This window comes from Diadema antillarum, unplaced genomic scaffold (genome assembly GCF_040938485.1).
Source record: "Diadema antillarum isolate AM-2024a unplaced genomic scaffold, OU_Dant_1.0 seq00002153_RagTag, whole genome shotgun sequence".
Lineage (NCBI taxonomy): Eukaryota > Metazoa > Echinodermata > Echinoidea > Diadematoida > Diadematidae > Diadema > Diadema antillarum.
Window position 1 is genome coordinate 45 of NW_027272792.1, and position 12,904 is coordinate 12,948.

At 38.3% G+C, this 12,904-nt stretch overlaps 1 protein-coding gene across 1 annotated transcript; it reads left to right on the forward strand.

Annotated features, from left to right (window-relative positions):
• Positions 1-1,033: 1,033 nt before the first annotated feature.
• On the forward strand, positions 1,034-8,363 carry LOC139714066 (protein amnionless-like; the record flags this gene model as incomplete). Its single annotated transcript, XM_071625792.1, has 10 exons — positions 1,034-1,172; positions 1,604-1,797; positions 2,542-2,691; positions 3,441-3,537; positions 4,064-4,158; positions 4,911-5,064; positions 5,636-5,707; positions 6,345-6,438; positions 7,181-7,325; positions 7,986-8,363. Coding segments are annotated over 10 exons (1,314 nt in total), but the record flags the coding sequence as incomplete, so codon positions are not given.
• Between the last annotated feature and the right edge of the window lie 4,541 nt (positions 8,364-12,904).

Sequence of the window (12,904 nt, forward strand, 5' to 3'; positions counted from 1 at the left end):
ATGCATGCAAATGAAATAAAGTTTTAGAGTGAGAAAGGACCAAAATGAGTGAGTCTCACACTCAATGCGTGAGAGTTGGCAGCCATGCTTAATTGGCAAGGCAACAATTAATAGATGTACAGTACAATCTGTCATGGAAAGAAGAAATCATTCCATTGGTTGCCCTCCTGCCTGTGACGCTTCAATTTTTTAATTTTTTTTATTTTCAAAAAGTGCTCTTAATTCCTTCTGAATGAGCGAAGACAAGTTTTTTGCTTCTTTTTTTGTGACTGTGATGATTTTATGCAGGTCATTATGAACATGTGTCTCAGATGATACATTATAATTCTCTGAAAAAAAAACCCTATAGCCAGTTTATCCAAAAGTTAATCATTACTAGTTGCTTGTGAGAATTCTTGCATATCTCAATTGAATGATTAGAGTGCAGACATTATCTCTCCTTCACCAAGGTGGGAAAAAGCCTCATGGAGTGTTGCACCGATAATATTTTCATTCTCTGGTCACATTTTTTTTTTCATTGATAGACAGATGCCATTTTTTGTTATTTTTATGGGCCATTTGCTGATCAGATTTTGTTCACTTTAACTATGATCCTAAAAAATGCTCTCTGTAGTAAAGAAAATGGATATAAACTTGGAAGTCCATGATAAAGCCCATATTTTTTTTAGGATGATGCACCAATACAGAAAATGGAACAGGGTGTACTGTAAAATGAGGAATTTTCGCGTGCACTTTAATTTTGCGAATTTTGCGAGCACCAAGATTCGCGTAATTAAAATGCACGCGAAAGTTCTTGTTTACACTATATGCATTGAATGCCAGTGACACTTCGCGAAAATTTCATGCCACTAAAAAGGCTGTCAGCTCCAATTCACGAAAATTTCATGCCGCGAATATATCATGTTTTACAGTATGCAATGAACAATTTGAACCATTATTAGTGCTGATACATGTATCTATAGATGAGAGGGCATAAATTCAAGAGAATGTATGTTGCAGGTTAATACATTTGATCTGGTATTGTTTGTTTCAGATGAGTGCAGTGTTCATGCAGACCAACACAACCCTTAGGGAGATTATACTTCCAATGAATGGCGCCCTCGTGCTGAACAATTACCTTCGACTGGCGTTTTCAGATGATTCCGAGGCAGATCAAGAGTGTGTTGGAGAAGGTATGGAACATGGGATAGGATTACTTACAACAGTGATAACTGTACTAGTGTAAAGGAAGAACATAAAAAAGTTATGCATGAAATGGTAGTCTCTGAAATTTTTTGGTTGAGCATATTTTGTTGAAATATGTTCTGGGAATAAGACTCGAAAGTATTTTTTTAAAAAATCTTATACTTCTCTCTTTGTTGTTTCTCTTGTTTTTGTTATAAGATGTGATGTGATTAAAACAGTGTTTGGTCATCTCTAGGCATGTTTTTGTTCATCTTAATGTTTACTTTATGATGTTTTTATCTTTTTTTTTTTAAATTAAAAAAATCCTAAAGAAGCTGCTTGTTTTCTTTGTCAAGGAAATTCAGCAAAACGTCAAGCAATGCAGTTATGTTTCTGGGTACCTGAAATATTGTGTGTGTATGTACCCTTTAACCACCAGAGCAAACGTTCACCAGCAACACTCCAGAGAACTGGTTTGACCCAGTGAACTGGGCGGGGCCATCAGGTCCCATACCGGTGGACACAGAGAACGTGCCATGCCAGTTTGACAGTGTCGTGTTCCCCACCGACAAGCTCTTTTACGTCGGGGTCGATCTCAGCACCTCCATTGGCACCGTCAGCTTTTCTGGAGTGGTATGTCATTGCTTGATTTTGGTGACAGAAAGACTAGTTTGGTTTGGTGCAAGAAAGACTAGTTTGGTTTGGTGTAAACTTGTTCTGACTGTTCCTTTCTGCCACTCATCTGATGATATTATGCAACCTTCTGATTTTGTCTAAAGTCAAAGAGTAAGCTGAGACATATCCACACAGCTGTCCAAGCCACAATTAGCAACCTCTGACCGTGATCAAAACTGCAGGCTTTTTACGCCCGCTGAAATTGTCAAAAGGAGGCGATTGATCGGCATGAGAGGGAAACATACAAGAATGAAAACTGGAATATATGTTACTCTGTGGCATTTTTTCATATAGAAAAAAAAGAATAACAATAGTTGAGAGAATTGTGGTGATATTTTACTGTTTTTCCCAGATTTGAACTGATTTCTTGAAGTGAAATTGTAAACCTTACAAGGGACCTTATACAGTTAAGGAAGTGCCACTTCTGATAAAATTGATACAATCAGAGCATTAGGCCAACCAAAACTTTAGGTAGGTATCTTAGCAATTGATAATGGTATAGTATGACACCACAAACAGTATAAAGTTTTGGTGAATAGCAAATCTTTGTGTTAACAGTTTAAAGGACATTTCTTGTTCTTTGTTCTTCTGTTAGATTGAGGATTGTCTCCTTTGAATTCAAATGCTAAATGCTAGAGCATGACATGATCTTCCTACTCCTTTATTTTTTGTTTGTTTGTTTGTTTGTTTGTTCCCTCCCAGGATTACTCTTCCACTAGCTCCTTTGCCAGTTTCATCAGCTCCCCACCAGGCCAGCAGCAGTTTTCTCTCTCCAACAACCCAACCATTACTCTCGTGAACACCCAGTGTGGGGACCTAACAGGATGCCAGTGTGGAAACGACGTGGAACCGGTAAGGGGTCATGCCTTAATTTTTGTCCTTGGCATATCCATGCCTTTCCTTGTTGCCGCTATCACTGACATTGCCGTCATTATGGAAGTTGCCAGTTATTGCCTCTCTAATTGACATTTTTTTTTTTATTTTGTCTTGACTTTGTAAGTGTCATTGTCATTGACAGTGTGATTGACATTGCCATTTACATCGTAGGTTATGTTTTCACAGCATGTTGTTGCCACTGTTATTGTCTACCTGTATGTTTTTAGCTGTCCTAGCATCTGCTTGATTCAGATCTGCCCCCAAGATAGTCTCTTCTGTGAAAGGAAACTTGTGATTGAAAATGGATGGATTGTTATGGGCAATGTACTATGGAAGAAAGATTGAAAGCTTCAAAATTTCACTTTCAGATTTGCAGGAATGCCATACTTGTGTGATTGTCCTCATGTAAACTTTTTTTTTGGGGGGGGGGGGCAATCAGGAATCAGGAGTATCTTGTAGACAATTGTCAAAAATTTCATGGAGGATACATCTCACAATGAACGGTTTATTGAAAACATTGCCTGGCAGATGCCTTTGAAATCCATTGTGACATGAAATTATCATTATTTGTATCTGTGTCTGTGTATCTGTGTGTGTGTATTCCACTGTCTGTGTGTGTGTGTCTCTCTCTCTCAGTCTGTGTCTTTGTCTGTGTTCAAGTGATGACACAGACATACTTAATGAGATATTTTATATGTGCACATGTTTTCTCTCTTTATGTCCAGGTACGGTCAAAGATATGTGGGTTAAGAAGTGGCAGCTGTCCAGCAATAGCGTGCAGGAATGCAGTCACTCCATCCGGAAGTTGCTGTCCTTTATGTGGTCAGTTTTGATTTTCACTAAACCACATTACACATGTGGTGATTGCTGAATTGTTTCTTCTGGCACTACTATCTATGGGAAGTACTTTAGTCTGGTAAATCCAGTCACAGACAGATCTTAACTTTTAGAAGCATGTTAGCATTTATTATTAACCTCTGATTTTAATAGCTTCAGGCTTTGATGATATGAGAGACACTTGTAGCTTGTATTAAGATCGTACAGCTTAGATTATACAAACTTTAAACATTGCCGAGCAGTACCTTTAAGTGTCAAGCAGCTTCTATTTCATCTGGAATACTCTTGTCACATGTGACTTGCGAAAGTAAATGCGGTTGAAGTGAAAATGCCTCAAACTAGTAAGAAGATAATGGATCATAGAAGCAGTTGATGAAACAGAATGATAATTTCAGCAAATTTCACTGACATACATTTGATGAATTCAGCAAACGTGTTGACCTAGAATGCAGATCGGGTGCTTTTGGTGCTTCCTCTGTAATAAGGTGACATAATGTAATCTTTGTTTCAGGTGCTCTCATCACTATGGACTACAACCCTCAGTCTTTTAACTATGAAGCCACAAAGAGCCAGATTGAGAGCAAGTTTGGTTTGAGTTCATCCAGGGTGAGTTTTGTTGTGTTCTTTGCGACTTAATTGTGTTGCACCAAGAGAGGGTCCATTCTTTTGATTGCAATAAACTCTTGTGTGCTTTGAGTACCGACTGGTGCAGAGAACCCTATAATGTTTATATGCACACTGCCTCCACAGTCCTTTGCACAGACAGGGCTAAGAAATAAACTCCGCATGGTTCTGAGCAGTCATTTGCTGTTTTGTTTTCCAGCCAATCAAAAGTATCCGTAGATTTTTTTTCTTTCTTTATTGAGTGCATGGTTTAGCTCCTTTCATTGATTTGTGATTAGTTTGTCATTTGTTGCACATTTTACATACCTTAATAGATATCACAACTATCAAGATTTATATAACAAGGACCTGAAGTGCCTATTTAATATGATGGAATGTCATTATAAAAAGGTTAGATATAACAAAACCCTCCTATACAAGGTGATTATGTCGATCCCAAATCGCTATATTTGTTTGTGTTTGTACCCCGAGAAACTTGATATGACAAGGTAAATGTTAATTTTTTGTAGGTCCTCGCTATGGTGAGGTTCCCTTGTATATTGACATATTGGGGCATAGGAGTCTGTGACATATATTATGTCTGAGCATGACATCTTATGAGAAGGGGAAGTTGTACTGGCAGTACCCGGTTCAAAGGAAAGGGCAGGAGGGTGAAAAAATGTTTTGCTTTGTTTTGGAATATATTTTGCTGAATACGACCTATTTATGTCTCTCATGATCCTTGTGGCCATCAGAAGAAACGCCAAGCCACTGGAGAGGTCTTCATGTACATGTCAAAAACCAGCAGCAACAAGATCCAGATGGTCTTCACCGACAGCAACGCAGGGAGCAGCAGTGGTCAGGCAGCTGTCAGTCTGGCTCAAGACATCCAGAGTGACCTTTCTGCAAGTAAGTGGTCTCTTTTTTTTTTCTTCTTCTTCTTCTTCTTCATGTTTTGTTAGTTCCAATGTTGGCAACAGATTCTGACAGATATTGGACCTCCCATGAGCAAAGCATTTGGGAAATCTGGTTGCAGTAGAAATTTGAACAACAAAAGAGTTCCCCACGCCCTCTCCCTGCAGTACAGAGATCCATATCATTTGAATGTAATTTATGAAGTTTCTTTTATATCCTGTTATCATTGTCAAAATTTTGCCAAAGCCTTTGAAATTGTTTTATGTTGCTCATCATAATTCAGAAAGCAAAAGTCATTGATTTGGTCTTTCATCTCTGTCTCATTTAAATGACTTTTTACGACAGCGCTATGTTATTTTCCCAGTGAGTATTCCTGTTGACAGTCCCTACAGATTCCTTCTTGTAGCTGCCACCAATGCAAAGATACCAAAATTGATTTGAAACAGGTGATTCTGATGTTATATGTATGGTATCTATACCACCGTACCAGGGAATGAAATCCTCTTCATATCTTTTGTCAAGGCTCTGAATATTCTGTCCTTTTTTCATTTTCTCCTCCGCACAGATGCTGATGACTACGGTGTCAGTAATGTCAACATGCAGAGTTCGGAGAAAGGCACTGGAGGGTTGTCTGGAGGTGAGATCAATTAAACCATGGTGTCCAGAAACTTGATACTTCCTGTGTTTAGTCAATGGGAGATTCAGAATCTCATTGTTTAATGGGTTAATTTGCGTTGCATATACTGGTAGTGTGGATCCCCCTCGCCTTCTATTGAAGTGGTATTGACAAAACAGGTGTAAAAAAGCATCTCAGTCCAAGCTCTCTTTTTTCCACAAAATTTGATATTCATTACGCAGTGGATATTTGCTTTTATGTAATGTGAGACTGCAATGAATATATTCTTGTAATTAATGAGAGATTGCAGTGATTATGTACTTGTAATTAATGTGAGATAGTTGATCTAAAGCTCAGCATTAAGTGAAAATATTCCCCTGCATTTTGTTAAAGTACCTTTGAATGCTTATGACATTTTGAAGTGGCCCATGGACTGAAAGAGTCTTCTTCAAAAGAGAAAATTTTACATTTCAAGATTTCATAGCCAGTAATGCTACTGTAGCTGCCCATGCAATAAATTACCAGTTGCCAGGGAGAGTAACTGTCACCATGGCAGCAGCCTGGGGACTGCTGCCACAGCTACTTGTGCACATTCAGAAACCCTGAACTCTTATGATCGGATAAAGTGACTGCAATATTCCTATCCATCCTATCTCAGGAGTCTCTGGTGGGGGTATTGCCGGCATCATCATCGGCCTGGTTGTGGTGGTCTGCATCTTCAGCACTCTCATCTTCTTCTTCTTGAGAAGAAAGTAAGTTTGATAATGGAAGATATTCTGTGTTCTGTAATTTTCTTCCCTTCTTCCCCCCAATGAAAGGTCACGTTGTTATATCTTTCTTTTTCTTTTAACTGCAGCAATTGGGTGCTGATTTAGTGTCATTATAGTAGAAATTTTAAATATGTCTTTGAAAGTAGTTCTGTGCTATATTCAAGTTTGATTGCCCATATATTTGTTCTTTGTATGATGTAATATGGTTGAATAACTGGTCCTCCTGTGTAAGGGTCCAGAGCTTTACCCATCATACCTTAATGCTCCCGGCTTTGAAAAGTATGTCAGCGAAGATGTAGGGAAGAGAAAATGAATGGGATGACCTTGTCTCTGCACATGTGGTATCATGGTGTATGCCATAGGAATTATACACCGAAGTGAAAATTCCAGGTCCCCAAATGTTTATCACTAAAGTCTATGGTGCAAAATTCCCTTCACGTACGATGAAATTGAGATATAATGAAAGACAACTGTCAGTCCTGAGGACTTTGTTATAACCGGAGTTGCCTGAATAGGATTGAGGTTCCATATCCCAATAAGCACAGAAGACTACAGTCATAGACTACAGTCACAGTCATCATTATGTAGACAAGAGAGGGGATATATTTTTGAGTGACTTGACTGATCAGAACACGAAATAATCACATTTAGTGTTATTAGAGAGAAGCAAATTTTACGATGCTGTTGCCATGACATTTTGTTGCACCTGTTTTCCTCCGAACAGCTCATTTGGTGCCAAGGATGAGCCCCTCCATGCAGACATCGAGATGTCTCATAGCCTCCCTCCCGGCTTCATGCAGGAGATCTCCAACCCGGCCTACGACTCCTCGCTGAGGGGCTTCGACAATCCCATGTACACCACCACCAAGGTAACTGGAACCAACTGACTTTGCTCACTTAGGGAGGATAGACACACCCAGCTCTGAATGATGGTTCACGGTCAACCGAGTATGAGCTGCGTTAGTCATATCTTCTGATGGTGTTTTGTAAAAGTGGAAGTTTTTGCACAACCAGAAACTAGCATGAAAATAAAAGCATGCAAATATTTTTGCCTGCCGTATGTTCCAGTAGTTGATGTCTTGATTTGGTGGAATTAAAAACATGCGAAACTCTTCTTACCCAAACAAGCAGGAAAAATTAGTCGCATGAAAATGTTCACTTCTACAGTAGATGTCAAAGTGTGAGAAAGAGATGAAGAGGTCATACTCTTATCACATCCTGTCCAGTGTAGTCATGATAAGAATTTTTATTCAGGATATCAACTGACAAAGTGTAGTCCTCCCCCGCAGTCATACACAGAATGGTTGAAGCCAAGTTGTGTTCTTGATTTTATTCAGTGGAGAGAAATGTCAATTATTAGGGGCTTTTAATGACTTTTTTTTTTCATTATTGTTACGAGCACAGAGTCTCTCCAAAGAATCTTAACTGCTTGCAATAGAAACATGTTTAATGCTGGTACCTGTCTTCTTTGACAGTGTTTGCGAAACTCTTGAATATAGCATATAAAGCATGTTTTGCTCATCCTCCAGGAAAACATCTACGCAAGTCCAGCGGAGGTGAAGGTGGAGCCGGTGGAGGCTGCCAAACCGCGGTACGTCGTGGAAGAGAAGGGCGCCAACGAGGGTCCAAAGTGGGAGGAAGATGACAACCTCAAGGCCTTCTCCAATCCAATGTCTCCCGATAACGATGAGTCCATTGCCTGAACGGCTAGCAAGAGGATGGACAGTTTCCCGGACAACAGGACTTATTCACATGAGCATTTAGACTTCATTTGATTGCGTGCTTACATTGAAATTGTGTGTTCATTTCTAGTTGTTTAACAATACTTTGTCTATGCATTCAGAAAGTGTGCCATGAAAAAAAAAATGTGTGCTTGTCAAAGAAAGAGAGCCCTCTATTTTTACACATATTTAGACCATATGCTTTAAAGCAAAACTATGCAGAGAAGTATATTTGGGTAATTTTTCATATCAAGTTTTCAGAAATTTGATTTGCATCAAGTGCATCATATTACAAAGATTTTTAAGGTATTTATCACAAAGAATCTTAATCTGAACAGAATAATCTATTGATATTTGCATCATATTAACATTTTTATGTACATTGTACATGTATATGACAAGGACCAAATGTAAAAGTTTTAATATTCTTTGAGATACATGGTATTACAGCAGTTATTCTTATGACTGGTCTGTGGATGAATTGCTTGGTCTTACTGTGATAAAGGTGTGAGATATTAAAAGCAATGCCTTTTGCCATGTGCTACATCGTTTCCCTCCCATTAGTGCGTAATTGGATATGAAAATGCTTTTAACATATCTGTTGTCAGAGTGACCAGAATTCCTAGACATTGTAGTAGTATAGACTGGAATCTGTTTGACCAATCTTGTATTCAACCTTTTGATACTCTGTCTAGAAGTCATCCTTCAGCATGCTTTTTATGATCTTGTACAATCAATGAGACTGAAAGAAAAGAAAAGAAAATATTCTCTGTAAATGTACTTTTAAGATGTGTCTTGGTACATTTTTATACAACTAACATTTTATACTCCATGAATTTTTAACAATAAACTAGCTTGCATCAAATTTTTTTTGGGTCACAAGTGTCATAATTTGAAGAGAGTGATGCTGATGTGGCATTTAGTGCACTGGGCCAGGGCACTATAATGTCAATTTTGTGTCTGTCGAGGGTGGCATTGGATTCTTGGATCCATGGTTTTTAACTGATGCATCCCCGCTGGAGCGGAGCTTTGACCAATCTCAGATGAAGGCACACAGTAGACAACACTGAGAGCAGTTTGATTATGAAAGATTTCCTCTCTGTGAAGTAAATGTAATGATTGAGAGTGTTATGAAGGTTCCTGACACATTTGCCAATTTGTCACAATGTAGAATGCACACACTCTTACACAAATGCATATATACATTTGCATGTACATAGAAACTAGCACATGACCAACATTTTATTCTTTTTTTTGGGGGGGGCGGTAGATGTGTATTTGCTCATTCAAAAGCAATTGATTAAGAACAGCCATGCTAATGCTTGTTTTGTTTTGTTTTGTTCTTAGGGACGGGGCAGAGTGTAGGTTGATTCCAGAAGTTTGCAGTATGTACATGCAAAATGTACATGTGCCATTTTAACAATGTATTTGGGGTAATACATGTACATGTACAATAAGACCACCAAAACTTGTATGCTATTAAAGTCATAATGGTTCAATGACGTGCTGTCACTCAAAAATATTTTTCTTCCACTCGATTGTTGTCCATGTGCACACACATGCACAAATACCCACGTTTGTGGACATGCAATACCTCAAAAACTGAAACAAAAGCAATATCCAGCACCCATGTCTCCATACATTTGTGTATGTGTGTTTTGTTGAGTGCTTGTTGAGTGCACAATTTCATGATGGAAAGGAACTTGTGCATGTAATCTAGAACATTCCATATGATCATCTCTCTCTTTTTCTTTTTTTTTAACGGGGGGGGGGGGGGGGGGGGGGTGTGTCATCAAATCAAGATTGCTTTACTGTGAAGGGTATACCAGTACATGTATACAGTTTGTGAACCATATGTTTGATAAGTACAGTCCTTTGTGTGCATTGCCTATACATGTACATGTATCATCGTTTTTTACTTCTGTAAGTACTTAATGTACATGTACTAGGTGTTTCAAAAAACATTTCCCACTTTTGATCATTAATAGTTCAAAAACTATTCATCCGATAAAACTGTCATTGATATAAATAATAGCTGAATAATGTACAATTTAGTTGAAGGTAATTTGAATGTGAAAGCATAAATCAGTTTCATTAAATCTAAGATTGATTTTGAAGTAAGGTTTCAGATTTTGGTCAAATTTTAACCCTCTGTACAAAAATTGTGAACCTTGCACAGGAACCAATGATGTGTATGTGAGTGTGTGCTGACAATGGCCCTGAACAATGGACATGCCTGAACCACCTGTTGACTAGGCGTCAGTCTCGAGCTCCCAGGCACATGAATGCTTAATCAATAATTCATGTGGATTGCCCTGGGCACTGCTAGTCTGAATTCATCGCACGGTAAAGGGTAAAATGCATGCACATGGAAAAAGGAAGCACATGTTTCCATGTGCTTGCAAACACCACATTCCATTCCAGCTGGCAATCATTTTCAATTTCTGCTTCACATATCACTAGATTTGGGATATAAATAAGCATAAATGATCTAAAGTTCCTCATTTTAATACAACTGTCTACTAATTCAATAGTCTGACAAATTTTTCGCTTTTTGATAAAAAGAAATCATTTTTGGTAAAGAGTTCAGCAGCATTTATCATTGGGGCGATATGTTTCACAGTAGATTTATTTAAGGCTCCATTTACACAAGACAGTATATACTCTAATTGATTTTCTTTGCTTCCTGTCACCATGTTTACGATAGAACAGAAGGTATTCATTGTAATTTCGTTTTTCAGAAGTAGGGAGAGCACTGTCGAGACCTAACGACAGTATCGGCAGGCGTTTGACTTTACACAGATACTGCCAGAGGCTGAATAAAGACTAGTTGTGATAGTGGAATTTCTCATGAATAGATAATGAAGCATTCAAACCCTAACCATTGTTTAGGACCATTGTCAGGGTGTTAACCACACACTCCTATACACACCCATTGACCCCTGTGCAAAGTGAAATTTTGTACAGAGGGTTGAAAACAGAGCAAAATCTGGAACCTAACTGTGAAATTACATAATCATGGATTTCATGAAACTGATTTATGCTTTCATATTCAAACTACCTTCAACCAAATTGTACACTATTTAGCTATTACTCATATCAATAACAGTGTTATCTGATATATAGTTTATGAATTATTAAGAATCAAAAGTGGGAAATGTTTTTTGAAACACCTAGTACATGCATACGTATGCACACGTGTGTTTCATGCATTGAACGATGCCGGTGTCTATGAAACTGTTGCACAGTAGCATGTGTACTGTCGTGAAGAAAGCTTAACACTAGTGCATTATTATGACTGAATAAGTGACGAATGCAGCGGTGGCAATCACTGAACGTTGCCCAATGACTGGCACGGACACAAATCAGAAAAACACGCTGAATTACCGGCTCTGTGGCTGCCATAGACAGGTTAAAATCCACCGCAGGAAACAAAATTTGTGGCCACTGGCCGCGTTAGACAGGTGGCTGCTATACACAGGGTCTTTAACAGGGCTTTTCTCTCGGGGGGGGGGGGGGGGATTTTTCTGTGGCCGCTATAGACAGGTGGCCGCTAAGGCAGGTTTGACTGCATTTGCATCTGTCAGATGCACTGCATAGCTGTGATGTTGGGGTAGGCTTTATTTCACCCCTCCTGGTATATGTAATGTATTCCAATGCTCTATTACCAGAAAATCTTTAATCAACAAGTCAAGAATGCTTTTATATAAATGACTAATTTATTACGTACAACAAAATACATAGTTTGTATACCCCAGGTATAATATAGACAATATTTACAATACTATAAGTCTGGTGTCAGGTGAAGACAGAGGACAAAAAAAAAGACACATGTTTATACAAAGCAAAGTAAATCGTTAGCAATGAAAGCAAATCAAAACTGAAGATTTGATTTCAGGGAAAATTTACCCTACAATTAAATAACCTTTCATGATACAAGTTAAACAGAACAAAGAAAGTTTCATTACAATTGGACAGAAAGAGCAATGGCATGAATTTTGCAATTTTCTGACAAAACTTATGTATGCTGCAATCATATATGCAAATAAAGTGATTATTTTGGGGCAGTATAAGAAAATATAAATATATTTTGGTCAAAAGCCAAGCAAATGTAGCTCCCCATTCACAGAACATCACCTCTGCAAAAGTGAAAAAAAATTATCTGAAGAATAATGTAGTGCTAAAAACGTATCTCCATTTTGCATGTAAATTTTGAAGTTCCAGATGTTCTGAGGAGAGACCAAATCCTGGATGTACGCACTGCTTTTCTGACTTCTACAAACCCTTGCCCCCCCACCCCCCCACAAAAAAAAAAAAAAAAGATTTCAAAAAATCCCTGAGAATGATAAGGGTGTTAAGTTACTACTAAAGCCATAGTGTTTGAGGCACCCCTTCTCATTCTCAGCCGACGATATATATCCAGGGTAGAATTTGATAGCCAACTTCTGACTTGTGCAAGGTGGACTTGGGTAATGTTGGCTTGAGCAGTGGCACTTTTTTTCTTTCTGGCTGTTACTCTGGAATCTCTGTCATTGGATGCAGACTATGTAATTTTCACACAAGTGCTACTCAACATTCAATCATCATAATTACATGGCATGAAAACCAAGAGAATAACATGACTAAGCGTCTGTTTTTACTAAAACAGATTGTCTTTATCTGCAGACTATTCTTATTGAAATTTTTGCCATTGCGGGGCGAGGAAAGATGGACCTGGAGAGCATCAA